The following is a 20192-nucleotide window of genomic DNA, read 5'->3' on the forward strand; positions in this document are numbered from 1 at the left end:
AATAGGAAGTACTTAATGTGTGTGTTTACATATGTCTCTGTGTTTATGTTAAAGCTTATATTTTTATTAAAGGAGAAAGGAGGCAGAGTTAGAATCCAGTGATTGGAGGAGAGGTACAGATTTATAGTTTCCTTTAAAATGTAAAATGTTCTGATTTGGTGACATTAGTCCAAGAAAGAAGGATGTGGAAGCAGCTAACAGCAGCTTTGTGCAGAGTTGGGAGAGAACCAGAAGCTCAAACAAATGCCCAAACCCTGGGCGCGTTAGGTTCAGACATGTGCTGAAATGGGGCAGGACTCACTCCAGCTGCTTCGTCTCCACCACCTGGGATGCTTGCTGAGTCTCTGACTCAAGCCCTGGCCCAGGCTGGCATGGAGCTGTCAACTGCATTCCAAGCATTCCATGAACAAAGAAACAAGTGGGACTGATTCATGACCTGTCCTTTAGAAGTCTCAGCTAAGGGACTGGATGCTAAGGCTGTGTTCTTAAAATCTACTGGCTTTAGAATAATCTGGAATTGAGGACGGGTACAGAAGCAAAATAACAGTAAATACTATATATGTAAACATCAGATTTTGTTAGATAGAAATACTTCTTCCTTCCTCTATGTTGTACCCAATTTAAACTGATAAGAACAGATACTACACACGATCTTAGCCAGGAGGCCAAGAAGCCATATGTTGCACTTGATTTAAATTCATGAAAGGAAACAAAATCTTTAGAGTATGCGCTTGAGGTTAGATTACATGAAAATTAGATGGGGCATCGCAAGGCAGTGTGAGGCCATACACACCCCACCCCCCAGAACATTCCATCAGAATTTGCCCGACTTCTGATCGACTGTTGAAGATCTTATCTGTTTTCTAAAGGTTTCCAGCTCAAACTGGGTTTTAGTTGCCTTTAGCAATCTAATTAACCTCTGTGTACCTCAGTTTCTTACTCTGTAAAGTGGAGATAGTCACATCAATGTCATAAGCTTGTTGAGATATAACTAATATGGAGAATCTAGTCCATGGCTGGGACTATACTCAGCTAAGTGTCCTCCCTCTTGATCCGATGAACAAAAACAGCTCTCTTGCCTTCAAATGCTGGATTTGAGGGAAAACAACCTGTTGGGGAATTCAAAATTTTCTCAGGATTCCTAAAACACAAAGAGATGGGTCTGGCACCTCGAGAAGGTGCTGCCAGGCACCGAGAAAGGCAGGAGCTGCTCTTTTGTAAAGCTTGTGTATTAACTTAATCAATTTCTCTCACTCTCTGGCTTGCTCACTCCCTACAGTTCAGGAGGGGACGGCTCCCTGGAGAATGTGACCACCTTACCTAGTGAGTAGCCACCAGGGGCTTGAGTCTGTCTACTCCTTCCATCTGACCCCCAGGGCCTCCCAGCTAAGGAGCAAACGTCACCTCCCTATGGATGTCTGTTAAAGTAGGAGGGGCAGACTGTGGACAGACGGCCAAAGGGGATGGAATAAATACTCAACTTGGAACCTGGAGACCTGGTTCAAGCCCTGGCCCTTCTATGTGTTGATCAGGTGACCCAGAGCAAATTACCAAACATTCTAAGCCTCAGGTTCTTCCAGTTGGCCCAGGGAGTGCTGAGATAAAGTAGATAGTAACCCTTCACTGCACTGTGGATTATGTAAAAAATATATGTATATTTTTTTATGTGAAAGTAAAAGGCTTTTATTGCCTTGACCTACCCTGTCAACATGTCATTTCAATGCAGAGAGGCTCCACCTTCTGTCGGGCACACACTGCCTCCCTGCCTCTCCCCAGGAAGCTTGAGGACAATAATAACACAGCCCACTCTGGCGACCTTAGACCCACAGTACCAGAGAAGACATCCTGGACTTCTGTCCTGAGCTCTCTGTGTCCTGTTCATCCCCTCCTCTTCCAGATATCCTTCGTGAGTTTAACAGAGACCTGACAGGCTACGCGGTGGGCACGGGCCATGCCAATGACACGAATGCGTTCTTCAATCAAGCTGTGCCCGGAGCGAAGGCTGAGTATGGCGTTTGGGGAGGGGCCTGCAGGGTAGGCGGGGAGAGACACATAGCCCCCCCACCCAAGATCACAAAACCGACCTCTGTGTGCAAAGGGGACCTTATCCATTTGCAGCGATGATTTGAGAGACTCGGGCCACCCCTCCTCCCTGCCGCTCCTGTGACTAAGTCGTCATGGGAGGCTAGACAGGCTGTGGCCTTGGAAAGGTGTGACGCCCCTGCAGGTCCAACTCCTGGCCTTGCTTTCACGTGCAGCATGATCCAATGATTGGGCTAACTTTACTGGATTCTTAGAACTTGCCACAGCGTAACTATGCAAAAGAGAGCCACCCTCCCAAGAACCTCACAAGTGGCAACTCCCCGCAAAATCGGGGAGGGGCCAAATGGACAGGCAGGCTTTCTGGCTTCAGAGGCCTCTGCAGCAACAAGTCATGTCCTCTCCCCGTTATGGCGCTGACAAGAGAGGGAGGGGGGACCCCAGCATCCTGGGACGGTCTCCTCACACCATGCAGCAGCTGGCTCAGCCTCCTGAGCTTGTGTCACGCTGTGATCTTGTTCAGGCCACACCCTTCTGGATGATGGGTATGGCCCCCAGACCTGCTCACTCAGCCTGGAGAGACTCTTCCTGGTAATAGAAACAGCTTGGGACAGATGGCCCTACTGCCATGTCCTGAGAGAGCACTGTGCTGTGGATCTATCCGACCTAGGCTTGTAATGGGGGCCCGAACAAGTGGGGAGCTCAGGTGCCTGACATCTATTCTTGCCATGCGTTATAAGCCAAGACATGTGCAGAGAATATACTTATTCCTACCTCTTTCTGAAAGCAGCATCTAGATAAATTTACCAAAAATAACACAAATAACAGATACACAAGAGAAAAATCACAGCCATTGGGGGACACAAAGAAGAAGCAACTGCATCAATATGAACATTTTCGGGGTTATTATGTTTGAGTATCAAACCCTCAGCTTCCTGGCAGCCAGGGCAAAAAGAGGAAGCATGTTAAATTCATGTTAATTGAAGTCTAATTTCGGGATCTAGACTAGTCTTCCAAAATTGAGGAATGGTTTCTTACCTTGAAACCCTAAAAGACCTTTTCGATGTGGGGTCCTAGAAGGAGACCATGAGCAACAGATATAGTTGGCAGTTACTGTTAACTACAGCCTTAGGACAGACGCGATTGGCTTTTCAAATGATTATTTGTTGTAATAACTCTCCAGAAGAGGTAAGGAGCTCCTGCTCTCTGAGCCTCAGGGTCTCTGCCAGCTCATGCACTGGGATGATGCCATAGAAGCCTCTAGTTCAGGCCCTTTAGGAGGAAAATTATGGACACTACTCAACAGAAAGACTGGTTTTCTCTTTTTCTCAGGAATCTTTCGAGTCAAGCCTGGACTGTGGTGCAGAAGATGAAAGATGACCATGTGAGTCAGATTGATGGTTATTTCTAAACATTTTCTAACCCACTAAAGTCCCAAATGGAATGGCCCATGACGAGAAGCTGTGAGTCACCTGTCATTAGAGGCATTCAAGCAGTGGCAGGGCAGCCCCGTCAGAGGTCCTCTGGAGGAGATGATGCCCATGGGGAGAGGATTGTTGCTGGTCGTAATGACCTCGCAAGTCCCCCCAATACGAAGATTCTGTGGTCCAAAAATAAACCTCTAAAATTCCTTCAGCTCTGAGATTCTGATTCTATTATTTCAAGTGAGCAAGGAAGTCCTAGAGGGTTGAATGGATTCCCTAGAGCTGTGATGTTTCCGTGTGTTTGTTGGAATTATCAAGCATTTTCTTCTCTCCATGTAGAGAGTAAATTTCTACCAAGACTGGAAGGTCATCACCGTGCTGATCGGAGGCAACGATTTGTGTGACTTCTGCACAGATTCGGTAATGGGGGCCGGTCCCAGGTTACTCATTATTCCTGACTTTGCCGGGTCAGGAACAATGGACCTGTTTCTGAGAACAGGAAGATCCTCTCTGAGAACAATTCCTAGAACCAGCCCCAGGATTATCCAGCTGCACCTATGTCTACACACATACGCGCACAACTCTCGAGCGCACACGTCTCACCCCGCACCCCTCAGGTCCTGGGCACCATTTCCATGTCGCAGGTGGTAAGGTAGCAGGTGGCAGATGTATGGTGCCTCTACTGTCTGATGACCACTGAGGAAGAGAAGAAACTGTAGACCCCAAGCAGTTGGAAAGAGGGCTCTCCGCTCTCTGCTCCCGAACTGAAGCTCTGGATGAGTTTCCGTTCTTCTGTCTGGCCCGCCTTTGACAACAGCGATAGTCGACTGTCCCTCTCAGATTTGGTCACAGGTGGAGGCCAGAGGGAGAGCAAGTCCTTGGGGCCAGAAGGGACACCTATAAGTGCCCCAGCAGCCTCTCACCCTAACCAGTTCCTCTTCTCCTTCCTGTCTCTTTCCAGAATCTGTATTCTGCAGACAACTTTTTTGACCGTCTCCGCAATGCCTTGGACATCCTACATAGAGAGGTGGGTGGGGGCTCCCACAGCTGGGCGCAGCTCAAGAGTGGTGAGGGCAAAGGTGGAGGGAGGAGAGGATGGTGGCAGTACCTCCTCCCCTTAAGGAGAGAGCCAGGGACAGGGCTCCTTCCCTTTCCAAAGGTTGGGGTCTACCCCCAAGGAAGCCTCATTCCATTTGGAACCAGCCCAGAAAGATCTCAGGTTTGAAGAAGGGAAGGCAGTGTATTGCCTAATTGTACCCCCTCCACTACCCGGGACATTTCTTGGTGGCAGCAGCCAGGTGGCCCCCAGCTGGACACTGCATTGTGAGCCACAGGGTGTGTCTAGAGCAAACTTCTGTCTGGTCCTGCACCCAGCAATGTGTCTACCTGCTGCCACCACCATCCCTGGTGAGCACAAGCTGCACTGCTGCCCAGGAGGGAGCATGCTGACCACCAGTGCTCTGCGGCATGGCTGAGTCCCCACGCCAGCTCAGGAGAGATAGGTCAGAGTGGTCTGGAAGTAACTGGTCATGGGCTAATGGCCTGGCAAGCAGGTCACCTTCTTACCAAATTTAAAGCTAACATATTTGGGCTCACTAAATGATGGCTTAATTGAGCGACCTCTTAGCATTAATTGTCCCCCTCCAGGAGCTGCCTTTCCCACAGCAGCCCACGTGGGTGGCACTCAGTGGGATTGCGTGATGCACAGCCTGCAGGGCCCCACATGGCAGCCCTGTACAGACTCCTGCCCAAAACTCAACTCGGGACAGACTGAGCTGGGGTTCTAAAGGGACCCTCTGGCCAGTTCCCACTTCTCAGATCCCTGAGGTAGCAGCCTGAGGAAGAAGCCCCTGGAGCCCCTCTCTCATCTGCAGCCTTGCCCTTAGGTGCCCAGAGCCCTGGTCAACCTCGTGGACCTCATGGACCCCAGTGTCATCCGTCAGGTGTTCCTGGGAAACCCAGACAAATGCCCAGTGCAGCAGGCCAGGTAGGCTGGTCCCAGCTCACCCCAGGCTGGATGCCCTCTCCTCGCCTCCTGGTCTGGCCCACATGCAGCAGTGACTCCCCAGGGTCTGGGTGACTTTGTGTGTCCACACGTTCAAGTCTATAAAGGAGGGCTTGAGCCAGAACCATGCCCTTCTGGAAGGTTGGAGCTGAGATTCCCCCTTGACTCCCCCTCAGGTGATCTCAATGTGCCAGGCAGGACCTTCTGCGACACAGGGGAGCAGTAGAGGGGAGAGGTTGAGGCTGGGACAAGGCTGGTAGCCTGGACTGTGAGCAGGGGCCACCTATAGGGTTATATACACATGTGGCCAGACTGCACCAGAAAGCAAGGAGAGGAGACACAGGGTTCAGTTACCTTTATGGGGGAAGAAGAGAATTGGGAGGGGCACAAGAAACTACAAACTGGGAACATTTTGTTTCTTAAACTGGGTGATAGTTACATGGGTGTGTGCTTTATTAGTTATATTTAAACATGCACTTATTTATTTAACAAATCTTACAGAACTTACTGTGTACCAGGCACTGTTTTAAATGCTTTAATCTCTCTTTTAACAGTAAGTGCATTTTGTGGCTGCGAAATAACTCACGATAACGGGACACAGTAGGGCACTAGTGTGAAAGGAGGAGGGGTCCGAGGGCGCGAGCACCAGAGGCCCCAAAATACCAGCTGCAATACCAGAGGGTGCATTTCATATTATTTTTTAACTGGACAGTGAACTTTCATCGCCTAAATTCATTTGCTCGTTGTAGACTGTTGCAGGCCAGCACCTGCCGACCAGTCCCTGTCTGTGCTAACATGAGACGGTCTCACTCACACCAGGTTCCCCCCTGGAGCTTTCCCCAGCACCCATGCCAGGCCTCAAACCCCCCACCCCGAGCACGTGTCTCAGAGCCTCAGGCACGTGCTCCCCAAGCAGGGCTCCAGGGGGAGCCGCTCCTCCCCACCCCACCCAGGCAGCCAGGACCAGCCCCTGACCAGAGCTTCTGCTCCAGGTGCCCCTGCCTCCCTCTCTTTGTGCAGCGTTTTGTGTAACTGCGTTCTGACCCCGCGGGAGAACTCCCAAGAGCTGGCCAGGTTGGAGGCCTTCACCAGAGCCTACAAGGTGAGACCCAGAAGGGCACCATTCTGTGTCCTCTCCCCATGACTAGCACACACGGCCCAAAACCCCACTGGGGGTGAACGCAGGGAAAGAAGAGCTATTCAGGGCTTGTGGGGAGACATCACCCACCCTGGGTCCCTTCCTCTGTCCTACCTGGCTGAGGGGCCTCAGGTGTCCCCGTTGGAGTCATCCCAGTGGGATCCAGGTAGCAAAGGCCTTGTTCCCGAGCTACCCTGGGGGGCTTCACCCCAGCTCCTGGCCAGTAGCCCTGCATGCCCCATGAGACTGCCTTGCCTTACTCTGTCCCCTGGAAGCCCAGCTGCCCCCCTTACCCCGACCCTCACACTCCCACCTGCATCCAAAGGCAGGCCATAGAGGGGACATTGCAGGTCTGGAGCCTGGGGTCCTCCGGGGACTCTCCCCAGGTTTTCCGTCCTTGTGGGACTTCCCGTCTAACCCTCAGAGATTTCCATCCACTTAAAACCAAAACAAAAAGGTGGCTCAACCTGTTTCTAAATTCTCTGGAAAGGGATTCGTCATCAGGTGTGTTTGTGTTCTCAAGGGAAGAGCAGGGTTGGCCCCGTGTCCAGGAGATGTGGGGGCCAGGACACTGCCCACCATCCCTGCCCTTGCCCCACTGGGCACACAGCCCACTCAGGGTCTGCGCTGACTGTCCCGTGCCTGTCCCCAGAGCAGCATGCGGGAGCTGGTGGAGTCAGGCCGCTACGACACGCGGGAGGACTTCTCCGTGGTGCTGCAGCCCTTCTTCCACAGCGTCCTGCTGCCCGTCCTGGCGGTACGTCCTCTAGCCCCACCCGTGGGGCTTCTGCCAGGGGAGCAGAGGAGGAAACTCAAGGCAGAAATACCAAGCGCTTCCACCTGCGAATAAAAGGGGGACGACAGAGCTCCCATCTCCAGACGCTGTTCTGGCTAGTGCAGCCTCCTTGAATGGCCGAGCTGTGTTCCCAGAGGCAGCCAGATGTGGGCGTTCCCATTACTCCCGATAGCAGCCCCCACTGTAGTGAGCACCTGTTTCGCGCCAGGCAATGGGCTTCCCGTAGACAAACCATCGCAACTACCTTTGGAGATATTATCACCTGCATAGGACAGAGGTGCAGAGACATGAAGTATACTTACTAAGATCATAAAGGAAGGCCAGGCGTGGTGACTCATGCCTATAATCCTAGCACTCTGGGAGGCTGAGGCAGGAGGATTGCTTGAGCTCAGAAGTTCAAGACCAGCCTGAACAAGAGTGAAACCCCCGTCTCCACTAAAAATAGAAAGAAATTAATTGGCCAACTAAAAATACATAGAAAAAATTAGCCGAGCATGGTGGTGCATGCCTGTAGTCCCAGCTACGCGGGAGGCTGAGGGAGAAGGATTGCGTTAGCCTAGGAGTTTGAGGTTGCTGTGAGCTAGGCTGATGCCACGGCACTCTAGCTTGAGCAACACAGTGAGACTCTGTCTCAAAAAAAAGATCATATGGGAAATAACAGCCAGCCAATAGTTGAACACTCCCAACTCCAGATTAACTTTCTGCCACACCTGGTCTTACTGCATGCGACGCTGCAGTTATAAAAAAGAGTTTTGGGTATTGTCTGTTTCACCCCGGCCATACTGTCTGCCTGGCACTTCTACTCTGAGCAGGTCTGTGAGTGAACCAGGTGAGGACTGGCGTCTGTGCCCCAGGGCCTCCATCCCACGGGCCTCACTGACCTTAGAGGGACAGCAGCTTCGTGTACCCCCAAGTGCCTAAATAGGGGAGAGGCTGGAGACAGAACACCCTGCCTGGGTTTCAGCTCTGCCCAGCCCTGCCCCGAGGCCTGGCTGTGGTCCCCGCACCAGGACCAGCAGGCTGGGAAGGAGCTTTGCCCTGCTGGCTGGCCAAGGCTCTCTCAGGGATGAGCGTCTCTCTCTGTCATCCATGGCATGGGCATTATGTGAATGTGCCTGAAAATAAATATAGCACATTATTTTTTATTACATAAGGGGGAATTGTGGGGTCAGAAAGCATGGTGGGGAGTTGGGATCACCCAAAGCTACTTATTTGTGGAATAGCTCTGATCTCCCTCTTAAGGGGAGTGGGCCCTGGAGGGGCCAGTGACTGGGAGCACTCCTGGGAGGAGGCTGCGTCGTGGGCAGTCCCGGGGCCACGTTACTTGGCCATGCCTCCCTCTGGACCAATAGGATCCTGAAGAAATATATTTGTCTCTTTCAGGACGGGCGCCCGGATACATCCTTCTTCGCCCCAGACTGCATCCACCTGAGTCAGAAGTTCCACTCCCAGCTCTCCAGGGCCCTTTGGGTCAATATGGTAAAATAAGTGGGGTCTCCCTGGGTCCCTGGGGTTCTAGTCTAGAGCAAAGCACCAGCCCCTGTGGAATGGAGCCTTGCTCTTGGCTTCCCTTTGCAGCAAGGCTGAGAGGAGCAGTGGCTGGCACATCTGTAGAAGGCCATAGAATTGGACATACAGAGTCCCTAAGAGTCAGTCCACTCAGCCTGCGTTCCACGCACCCTCTCCTCAGTGCTCTGAACCACCAGGAGGGATACTCTACACAGGAATATGAGGCAGAAACCCCACATCCATTCGCTATTTCCTATGCTGGACAGTTTAAGCCACGTTATCTCATTTAAGCCTCTCTACAGCCCTGCTTGGGATGGGCTATGAGTCTCTGAGGAAGGTGACTCCCGGAGAAGCTAAGCAACTGGCCCCATGTCCCCCAGCTGGCAGCGGCCAGAGCCAGGGATGGACGCAAAACCCTCTGAATCAGTTCCCAGCTTTCCCCACGGGACGCAGCTTAGGGAATGTTCATTTCAGGGGAAACAGATGAGCACAGCCACGGCTCTCTTTTCTTCCTGATCAGTTGGAACCACTCGGAAGCAAAGTGGACACCCTGAACCTGGCAGCAGAGATCCCCCTCACCTGCCCCACGCAGGTAAGAGGTTCCTCTCCAGAAACCCGGTGCAGAGCTCGGCCTCCTCCTCCACAGCCTCCTGTGCCCACCTCGACCCTGTACCGAGCCGTGAGGATGGACTTTGGAGGACGCAGGGGGAGGGAGTGCGGCAGCTGTTATTTCTCTGGGGATGAGGGAGGCGCCTGGGGGAGGGTCCTGGGGAGACAGGCAGGTTCAGGACAGTGGCATCCAAGCAGCCAGAAGCCTGGCAGGAAGGCTCACTTTTGCAGCGGAGTTTGGGGCTGATGGAAAAGCCCGACTGCAGGCTGAAGGCCTAGCAAGCCACCAGGCAGGCCCAGAAGCTGGGATTCAAGGTGGTAGAGCCCAGACTGGGGAGATTCCATGAGGAGAGGGTCACAGAGGGGAGCCAGCAAAGGGCACAGCCCAGAGCGCGTGGAGGAGGGACCCAGAGGACGGGCCTTTGAGGACATAGCAGCTCAGGGCTCCTTTTAAGGAGGAATATGTGAGTGGTGTTAAGCTCCATTTCGGGCCTCGGGGTGGGGGCAGGTTCACGTTCCCATCGCCTCCAGCTCTGTTTCTTGGTCCTGTCTTATGGCTTTTTAACCAAATAAGGCCTAAGGCCAGAGAGCCCTCTGCGGCAATAAAAGCAGAGGGCCTGACCCATCTGGGAGGCTGGGTTTCCCTCCGGGGTGGGCTGTGTCACCCTTTCCCACCCTGCTGGCTGGGGAATGGGCCTGCAGCTCCCCCGTGTGTCTGCTGGGGCCCCTGGGAGAGTGGGTGCACCTGCCCACTCCCTGCCTGCTGCCCTCCCCACCCCAGGCTGTCTTGTGTCCCACCAACCTCATCAGGAGAACATGATGGCAGGAAGAGGGATGGGGACGTGAAGATAGTGGTCGCAGAGGGCTCTGTTTCTGGATCTAGCACTTGGAGCAAAGGAGATAGATTACAGGACAACAGCACAACGTGGATGCCTCAAGGCACGATGGTCAGATGCTGGCCAAGGGGTTGGGATGAGGCCCTAGGGCCCCTACTGTGCCAAGTGTGAACCCTTTATCTGCCATATCCTGAGGATGCCCAGGGAGTTCCAGGGGAGGAGCTGGGGCAACTTTTAGGTAGTGGGGGCATTTGGAGACTCAGAGCAGTGGCTGTAAACCATACTGCAGATATTTCAATATTTTAACAACCCGTATGGCCACACTGAGTATCAGCCGTGGGGGGTCCTCTCCACACTGCCCGCTCCCCATCTGTTACACCCTAAAAGTAATAATCTGACCAGCAGCCATAGTTTGCTCTTTCTCCCATCAAGCATGTATTAAGGACAGAGTTAGAGCCTGGGGACTGGGTCAGGGAGAGCCCTGTCACCATTGAGGCAGCCTCTGCCACTCTCCGCCCCCCACCAGGCAGGGAGCCCCAAATGGATGATGTTCCACCCAGCATCTCCAGCCACAATGGGCTCAGCTCCTCCCTTCCGCACAGAGCCCGCTGTAGCCACTCGTGAGCATGGAGAGCAAACCCAGCCTCCTGGAACCCAGAGCCCAGCCCGGGAGAAGCTGTTGCTAAGCAACCCTGGAGCCATTCTAAAAGGGTCCATCTGCTGGCCAGCCCAACTTCACTGCATTCTGAGCATCCTGTGTTCCTCAGGCCCCATCTGCTCCCTCCCATGTGCCTTGGAGTGATATAAAAGTCCACCAGCATCTCGGTGTGAGCAGACAGGGGCCAGGCAGTACATATTTTTGTCCTAGATGTGTCTAAACATAGAGGTAACAGGCGACAGGCAGGATGTGGTGGGGGAGGGGGCCATGAGATGGATGTGAGCACCGAGGAGCTTTCTCAGCCTCCTCCCTTCTCCCCCTCACCCCTAAACTGCCAGTACTTTCTGCGTGCCGGGTAGGGCAACCTAACCTGACTCTGTGGATTTCTGTTGTACGTTGGAAAATTATTTTACAGCCAGATTTTGATCATTTTAATTTATATTTTATCACTGCTCTGTGGACTAGGCCTGTTCTTCCTCTCCAGCCTTATTCGGCTCTCTGCCCAATCCTTCCCTGACCCCAGGGCAGCCTGTGGAACCAATGTCTGCAACACCAGCCTGGTCCTTTTTCAGCCTTTATTCTTCTTGACCTCTTGGGGGCGTTTGTCCAAGCTAACCTCCTCCTCCTGCTGGAAACTCATTCCTCCCTGGCTTTGTGGCCACTAAGCCACCTGGACCCTTCTAGTTTCTTTTAATGAGCCTCTTTCCTTCTCTCAATTTTGAAAATGTGGACATTCTGGAACCTTCGTGTTTCAGTCCTGTTTCCCTCCCCACACCCCTCTATCCATTTCCAGGATTTCCTGTGAAATCTCTTTGCCCTGGAGTTCTCAGTCTCTTAATCTAACTCTTAAAATACATTTGCCCTTGGAAGCTCTGTATGGTGTAAGGTTACCCAAAAGGCAGATTGACTGTATGGTCAGGGATGCCAGAGAAAGAAGGGGGTGGCTGAAATGGTTTCGTGTATTGCATCCTGCCTTTTCTCGTGAGAAAAAGCAGACATTTGTTGAGTTCCCTTAAACTTACTTCATTGTCGAGCAACATTTCTATATTGAATTACATACAGGAGACAGTATTATCTTTTTAATGCTCAGAGCTTCTAAATCTAATCCTGCCCTAACCCCACCACTGCCTCAAACTCAACAAACATTCATTTGAAAAATAAATTTTTGAGCAAGGAATGTCTAAATAAGAACTAAATATTTGTCTTTCCAAACTTGCTGGTCCCAAGGACTTCCCTGTTTCTTTGAACTTATTGTGGTTTTCAAGTTCTACAGGCAAGAAAAGTCAGTGCCCTAGCTGATGGGACTCTCCCCACAGTCCCCCGCCGCGCCCACCTGCCCTCTTCCCATTCCCACTGCCACCACCGGGGCTCAGATCCCCGTCACTGTGTGTGTTAAAGGTTAACTAGTCCCACCTCCCTATCGTAACACAACAGAGAAGTATATAACCTTAGGATCTCAGTGGAGAGGGGCTCAGACCTCTATGTGTGCAATGTCTCATGTAACAGTGGAATCTTGTACCACGTCCCACCCAAGGCATGCCTGCAGCCTCTGCTTAAGTGTCTATGCTCTCTTAAGTGAGCTTTTCAAACTGCCAAGTGGCCACCTGCTAACAGGTTGAGAAATCAACGCAGGTGAAGAACCAGCGCTGTTTGAATGGAATGGGGTAGAAAATACCACAAAGTCCTGTCCCTCCTGCTGCCACTACTGTGAGCCTTCTCAGCCACTTACTGCAGACATGACTGCCATCCCCGGCTCACATAGGTGTCTCTCCTCGGAACGTGGCCCCCTTACATTGGTGACTGTAACCCAGTTGGATCCAACCAGCACGGCACAGAAGCAATCCCCTCCTTCCCTCTGGAGCGTTTCACCTAGTAATGCAGCCAGGATGCTCGTGACCTTGTCCCACGGCCACTGACTCACGTTGCTGACTCTCATCAGGTAGCTGTCTGGGCCCTGCCTCCCCAGACAGTCCCCACGGTCTGTGCACAGCTGGAACTACCAGAACAGTTCCTTGTATTGGCACTCGGTTGGCTTCACACTCTGCTTGCTGGTGTCCCAGACCTAGCCGTCAAGAGCCGGTCAGACCAAACTGAATCCCTCTCGCATGTAATCTGCCTGACTCTGGGCCTTTAAACCGTTCTGACTCAGGCCTGCACCAAGCGCTCATGTTCCATAAACCCGGCTGGAAACAAGCCCCAGGCACCCCAGCCTGCCTGTCTGTGGCCACCCTAGACGGTTCTCATTGTTCCTCTCTCCCCTCTGTGTTCAAGGGTTCCCTTGACCCCATAGCTTTGTCTCCTCTCCTCCAACCCATGGATCCTATGATCAAATAATTGGATGAAATAGACAGTCCAGGTTGACTCTCAGCATCCCCAAAAGGGCAGGCTTTGTCTCTGCCCTCTGGTTGTTCCCATGCCGGTCACTCTGGGACTAGCTCCAGCCCCTGGACTCTAAGCCCAGTCAGGACTCCTTTGAAGTGGGGGGAGGATAATAACTAGCATCTCCCACCCCCCGTCTTGTCTCTGAGGACCACAGATCTCGGATCTTGCCGCAGTTCCTCAGCAACATCTGCACTTGCTGGACACTCTATTCCTGGGTGCTTTTCCCAGCTGTCTTGCGCCTGACCGGGGTGGGAACCTCTTTGCATCCTCCCTCATCCTGGCACTAGGACAGTGCTCAGGTATTTACAGAATGTCCCAGACTGCCCCATCTGATGGCAAATGCTTAGGGATGCTGAACATTAATCTGAGACGGGCCCAGTTAGCCACGTAGACGTGCCATGAGCCTGCTCCTGTCTTACCTGCGTAGACTGTCTAGGGCTCACTTCCTGCCCTTGGGCCTGGGTGCTGCTCCATGAAAAAGGATGTCCCATTTCAGACAGGAATCTTGAGACTCAGAGGGAAGGGCAGACTTGCTAGGGGCTGAGAGCTTTGTGCATGTGCACTTTGTCCTCCCACTGACTGTTGAGTCCCCTCTTCCTCTCTCTCTTTGACCAACAGGGTCTGTTGGCCTGACTCCAGTGTGAGGAACGGACCCAGGCAGGAGGCCAGAGAGGTCTGGCCCCAGCTCTGCACTCACCACTTGTTCTCTAACCTGGGACAGGGCCCTTCCCCACTCCGGGCTTCAGTTGTTCCTCATCTGTAAAGTGAGGGCATTTGGGTGTTGCAAAGTCTACAGTGCAGGCAGGAACATGATTGTGTGCATGGGATCAGGCAGGAGGCGAGAGGAAGTGGTATGGCCAGAACTGGAGAGAGCACACCCTCTACAAGCATTAGGAGATTCTCTCCCTCCTCCCGCTTGCCTTCCTCCTCCCCCTTGTCTCCCTCCCCTTTCTCTCCCTCCTCCCCCTTCTCTCCCTCCTCCTCCACCACATGGGCCAAAATAAAGTAAAAGAAAACATCTCCTTGTCATGTTCAGCCCATGGATGGTTGGTTTTCAACCCCTAGAATTGATCTCTAAAGAGCCTTCTCCCAAAATTCCGGTTTTCTCTTTTTATTCCCATTTTATTTCCAAATTTTCAGAGTCTGGCCTTTCTCTTCCACTGAGCATGTTGCGTGAGAGTGTTCACAGCCCTGGGCCTGTTTCCTGACCTCAGGCCTATCGCTGTGATCTTGCTTCACAATCATCTTCCCATTTAGCTCGCTTTCTCTCTGCTTCTCCTTTGTCTACTTCCTTCTTCGATTAACCATCACCTGCAACTGGGTGAACATGGTTTCTTGACTGGGCTTGTGTGAAACTGATTGTGAAATAGACAGGTGCGTAGGGAACAAAGAAGATGTTTCAGAAGGGAGAAAAAAGACCAAAACATAAGAAGACAACCTAAACGGGAGAAGACACATAGTTCAAAGGAGGCAGAAAAGAAAAAAACAGACACAATATATTTTTATCAATAAAAATATATTGATAATTGTAACATTTCCTGGAAGAGGAGAAAAATGCTGAAATGTGAATCCATTGCCAGAGAAATTACAAAGGAAAGAAAATAGATAAGTTTGAGGATTAGGGATGTGTTCAAAATTGCCAGGATGAAAGCGAAAGCACAGAGCCCAGACTAGAATACAGATGGAACCTTTCATAACCTTTATTGTACGTCCCTTGCCAAAGCTGTTATGTAAAACCCTCTAGGGGAATGAATGAAATTATGTTTGTACAATTCTTTCTATTTAAGTGCAGGAGAATCATGTTAAATAAATTGAGAGGGCAGAATTGTTAGTTCTCATCTTTCCTAAGCAAACTTCAATGCTGTCAGATAACTTCTCCTTGTGGTTTATTTTCTCTTTTAGAATGAGCCCTTCCTGAGAACCTTCCGGAACAGTAACTACACATACCCCACCAAGCCAGCCATTGAGGTAACCCCTGACTTACATCTGGCTCTCTCAGACACAGACCATTGCCACCTGCCAGGACGTGGGGCGTGGTGCAGGGCTCAGAGCATTAGCCGGAGCAGAAATGACCCTTCTTACGTACCAGGGATTGGAATGTACAGAAAGGCTCCGAACCACGGAGCCCAGGATTATCCTAACATGTTCTCAAGTTGCTTACCTGACGTCAGCAGCCAGCCAGAGGAAGTGCCTGTGGATCAGTTTTCTTTGACCTTTGCACCCTTTGCTCACCGGCAAGGTTTCAGATGGGATAGCTCAGCCTTTCAAGGAGAGAGGAGGGGGGGGAGGCAGTGGGGCTGATGTTCTGTCGACTTCCTGGAAGGAGGAAGCTGAGTGGGGAGGAACTTCACTTCCAGGGGCTGGGATCGAAAGAAAGCTGAGGCATATTCACGTGGGCTCACAGGCCTTGTCTGGTTCAGTTAATCATTCTAGCTCTGAGGATGCAGGGCCCGTGGCTTTAGAGACCGCTACTCCCAAGATGGCCTTGGAGGGACCTGGACTCCACCAAGCCTTGCAGGCAGGCCTCGTCTCAGGTCTGCTGGCCACAGGACAGGGGCTCGGCCACCAGTTTCGGTTTTATACCTGTGGTCTGTCTAGTCTTGTGCTTGGGGCTGGAGGGGATTAGATGTGGTCCTGACCCCAGGAATTAAGAGCCTATTATAGTTCCATGACTAATGAGCACCTACTGTGTGCCAGAGACTATTTCAGGGCGATAGAACAGAAAACCAGACAGACAGATGGGTCCCAGTCCTCACGAAGCTTCCACTCTACTGATAAATAATCTAAACATGATCACTTCAGTTGTGATGGCAGCTCTGAGGAGGTAATGTGAGAAAGGGTGCTGGGGCTGAGGGAAGCTGGCCGCTGGGATGCACTGTGCAGGCCAGGCCTCTCTGAGGGAGATTTGAGCTGAGATATGCACAATAAAAAGACACAGCGGCATGGGGAGCCTGAAACAGAGGATCAGGGAGCACAGAGGCTCAGAAGTGGGGTTGAGTTGGGTATAGTTGAGGAAGAAAGAGAAGGTCAGAGTGGCCATGTGAATGAGGTGGAGAGTGGGAGAGCTGAGATGAGAGGGGTGCCCAGGGGCCAGGTCACAGAGAGCCTGAACCCCTGAGTAACAGGCTAGATCCAGGTGGAGGGAGGCAGGAAGCCACTGGAGTGTTTAGGACAGAGAGACATGATCTGGTTCACATCTCTGTGAAAGCTCTCCCTGGCTGCTGTGTGCAGGACACTCTGGAGGTCAGCAGGAGTGGCTGGGAAAGGCCTCTTGTAAGCCAGCTGAAGAGACTGACCTGTATGAGATGATCAAAGCACTGTCCGATGCCAGGCTCGGGGGTATGAGCATAACAGCTTCCTGGCTGGGGCTATGCCGTCTCTAGCCTCTCTGGAGTCTCTCGGGCTCACATTAGCACCGTGGAGGCTTGTCCTCATTGAACCAGTGACCAAATGCCATTATAATTGAAATGTCAGCCGCATCTTGTCAATCAGGCACTTATTTATTTATTCAGCACTTACTGATTGGCTGCCTCAATGGAGCAGGCACTGTGCTCAGTGCTGGGTAGACAGTGGGGAGCAGAGCGGGTCTGGACCTGCCCTCCTGGCTCTGCAGTCTCGTGTGAGACCGAAGAAGTAACGATAATTTATTCCACTGGAAGAGGTTAAAACCCCGGGCCTAGAAGGGCATGTGTGTGTTTTAATAGCTTGCTACTTAAAGTGCCACAGCAATGAAATCTTGTCATCCTTAGCAACATGGATGAGCCTGAAGGACATTATGTTAAGTGACATAAGTCAGGCACAGAGATAAGTACTGCGCATTCTCACTCACATGTGGGAGCTAAAAAAGTTGACCTCACAGAAGTAGAGGGTAGATAGAGGTCACCAGAGGCTGGGCAGGGTTGAGGAGGAAGGAGGAGAGCCAGAGGTTGGGTAATGGATACAAAATCACAGCTAAAAAGGAGGAACAAGTTCTAGTATCCTACAGCACAGTAGTGTGACTACAGTTAAACAACAGTTTATCCTATATTTTCAAACAGAAGAGCAAATCTTGGATGTTCCCAACACAAAGAAATGATAAATTATTGCAGTGATATGCTAATTACCCTGATTTGATCATTACACATTGTAAACATGTATCAAAATATCACACCATGTCCCACAAATATGTACACTTGGGATGTGTCGATTAAAAAGAACAAAAGCAAAAATAATAATAAAGTAGCCACAGACAGGGAACATCAACATTACCTAGGGGTTTATTAGAAATGTAGAGTCCTGAACACCACCCCAGACCTACTGAATCAGAACTTGCAATTTAATACGATCCCAGGGGGCAAGGATGTACTGGTTTAGGATGCAGCATGTGATTCCTCCCATGACAGGTGAGCATGCTCAAGTTCTAACCTGTGCCGACTCATTCATGTGGAACGTGTTTGTCTCGGGAGGTGTTTCTAATGTGCTGATGGCTCTATAACTTTTTTTAACATTGCATTTCCCCCAAGTGTCTCTCATCTGCATATAAGCATGTTCTTGATTTCAATAAAACTTGAAATCCATCAGTGTGATGAATTAAGCAACATCTTAGAATTAACTAAATTCCACTAGACTAAGCAAATATTTAAAAGTAGTTTCATTTTTGTCCATCATAATAGAGATATCTTTTTTTTTTTTTTTTTTTTTTTTTTTTGAGACAGAGTCTCACTCGTTTTCTGGGTTACAGTGGTGTGGCATCAGCCTAGCTCTTAGCAACCTTAAACTCCTGGGCTTAAGCAATCCTCTTGCTTCAGCCTCCCGAGCAGCTGGGACCACAAGCATGCACCACCATGCCCGGCTACTTTTTTCAGCTAATTTCTTTCTAATTTTTAGTAGAGATGGGGTCTCACTCTTGTTCAGGCTGGTCTCAAACCATCTGCCTGCCTTGGCCTCCCAGAGTGCTAGGATTACAGGCATGAGCCACTGCGCCTGGCTATGATAGGGATATCTTAACAAGGCTTGTCTTCCTCATCATCTGACAGAATAGATGAGACGAGCTTTTAAAGCCTCTGGCACTCAGTCAGGGAGACTCGGTCAACCTGTTGGTGGAGCCCCATGGTGCACTCTGCATTGAGACATTTGGGACTTTGGGAAGGAAGTCACTTCTCCCGCAGCTTTCTGGTACTGGTCATTTCTGTGCCCTCTGTTTCCCACCCCAGCACCTGGAAAATATGCTCTGCATTACGGAGACAAAGTTTACTGAAAGTATTCAGGATTACTTGCATTAATGTATACACATTCAAGGAATTGGTGGCTTTTAAGTTAAATATGCCAAAAGATATACAGTTTTACAGCAAAGATATACAGAAACTAGGAGTTTTGCAACTGTAAAAAGTTTACTTTTCTAAAAATATTTTAATTATCGTTTAGGTCCTGTATAATTAATGCTAAACAATACCGCCAAAACACACCCATAATCTCTTGTATTAGGCATCCAAGTCCTATGTTCCTTTGGGAGACTGAGTGCCTATTATATGACTTCACTGTTTTCTCCCCTGCTTTGGGGCAGCTTCTGGCTCCATTCAGGATGTAGATAGGCTCTGTGGGGTTGCATTGTTGGGGTGCACGTGTGGGTGCATATACTATGTGTTGTGCCCAGGGGTAGGTAGACACCCATTTCTCCCCTTCTAATTTCCCTCTTAGCCCCCTACAACTAACAGTTCTTACCCTCACACGATCCCTACAGCGATATATTTCTAGCTTCCACCAAAAATTCCTTAGCTGGTTCTTCTTGGGCTAAAACTCACCTCCCTGCAGAGTGAGTGTTGGGTGCTATGTCTTTTCTCCTATTGATTTAGAACTGGGGCAGTGACTTCCTGTGTATGGAGTTGAATCCTTCCGATGGCATCCCAACCTCTGGTGAGTGAAAACATCACCCCCTTCAATTAAGGGCCTTGCTGAGCATCAGGTTGGGTGGGAGACCCCACGAATGTACCCTGGAACTTAAGACGACCATGCAATGCAGATCAGATCCTGGGAGGCCCAGAAGAAGCTGGCCTGCAGCCACGGCTGGGCTCCCATGTGGAGATGCACAGGCCTTTCTACCAAACCCTACTTCTTATCTCTGGATAGTCCCAGTGGTAGCCCCTCAGTCCTCCCTGCCCAGTCAGGGACTGTCCTGTGCTATATGATCTCTATAGCTAGAACTTCCCTGGACCACCCCACTGTGATCAGGCCCTGTGGGGATGGATGGTAGTCATTCAGCCATTGCCTTCAGTGCCTCAGTTGCTTCAAATGAATGGAAGAGGCTAAATTGCTAAACCTTAGCCTGGAAATGAGAGCAATAGGGACCTGTGTGGCTAGGGCAGAGTTACAGACTTGGGGTAAAGTTTATATTTTAAAAGGTAGACAGTTCCCTGCCTCCACCCCAACCATCTCTCTTCTTGCCTGTCTCTCCTAGTCCATGAGCTCCGACCTGCAGACATCAAAGTAGTGGCTGCCCTGGGTGATTCGCTGACTGTGAGTACTGAGCCATGAACCAGGGTGGGCACCTCAGCGCCAGCCAGGCCCTGTGCAGAATCAGCTCTTCCTCGACGTGGGCTCTGCATCCGGCATGGAGCACACATGACTGAGGACCTGCCTGTGTCAGGCACTGAAGCACAGCCAGGATACCCTGTCCCTCCACCTCCCCAGTCCCACTCAAACCTCACTTCTACAGGGCTTCCCCTCAATACCCAGGAAGAAGCAACACCCCCTCCCTGCTACTCCCAGACATCCCATCAATGCGTGAGGGCACTTGCCCAGGTCTGCCTGCCATTGTCA

The 20192-nt window shown here is 51.0% G+C and overlaps 1 protein-coding gene and 1 pseudogene across 1 annotated transcript in view; one reads left to right on the forward strand and one right to left on the reverse strand.

The window, feature by feature from the left end:
* Nucleotides 1-20192, forward strand: part of PLB1 (phospholipase B1) — a 120385-nt gene that overhangs the window by 80718 nt on the left and 19475 nt on the right. The window contains exons 32-44 of the mRNA XM_076000445.1: nucleotides 1280-1323; nucleotides 1898-2006; nucleotides 3373-3424; nucleotides 3804-3884; nucleotides 4426-4491; nucleotides 5351-5451; nucleotides 6490-6571; nucleotides 7260-7364; nucleotides 8787-8882; nucleotides 9433-9504; nucleotides 15300-15365; nucleotides 19229-19289; nucleotides 19831-19889. Coding sequence (XP_075856560.1) covers nucleotides 1280-1323; nucleotides 1898-2006; nucleotides 3373-3424; nucleotides 3804-3884; nucleotides 4426-4491; nucleotides 5351-5451; nucleotides 6490-6571; nucleotides 7260-7364; nucleotides 8787-8882; nucleotides 9433-9504; nucleotides 15300-15365; nucleotides 19229-19289; nucleotides 19831-19889 — 994 coding nt within the window. The remainder of the gene's footprint in view (nucleotides 1-1279; nucleotides 1324-1897; nucleotides 2007-3372; nucleotides 3425-3803; nucleotides 3885-4425; nucleotides 4492-5350; nucleotides 5452-6489; nucleotides 6572-7259; nucleotides 7365-8786; nucleotides 8883-9432; nucleotides 9505-15299; nucleotides 15366-19228; nucleotides 19290-19830; nucleotides 19890-20192) is intronic.
* LOC142870229 (uncharacterized) lies at nucleotides 523-677 on the reverse strand (annotated as a pseudogene).

The sequence above is a fragment of the Microcebus murinus genome, chromosome 3, assembly GCF_040939455.1.
Source record: "Microcebus murinus isolate Inina chromosome 3, M.murinus_Inina_mat1.0, whole genome shotgun sequence".
Classification (NCBI taxonomy): Eukaryota; Metazoa; Chordata; class Mammalia; order Primates; family Cheirogaleidae; genus Microcebus; species Microcebus murinus.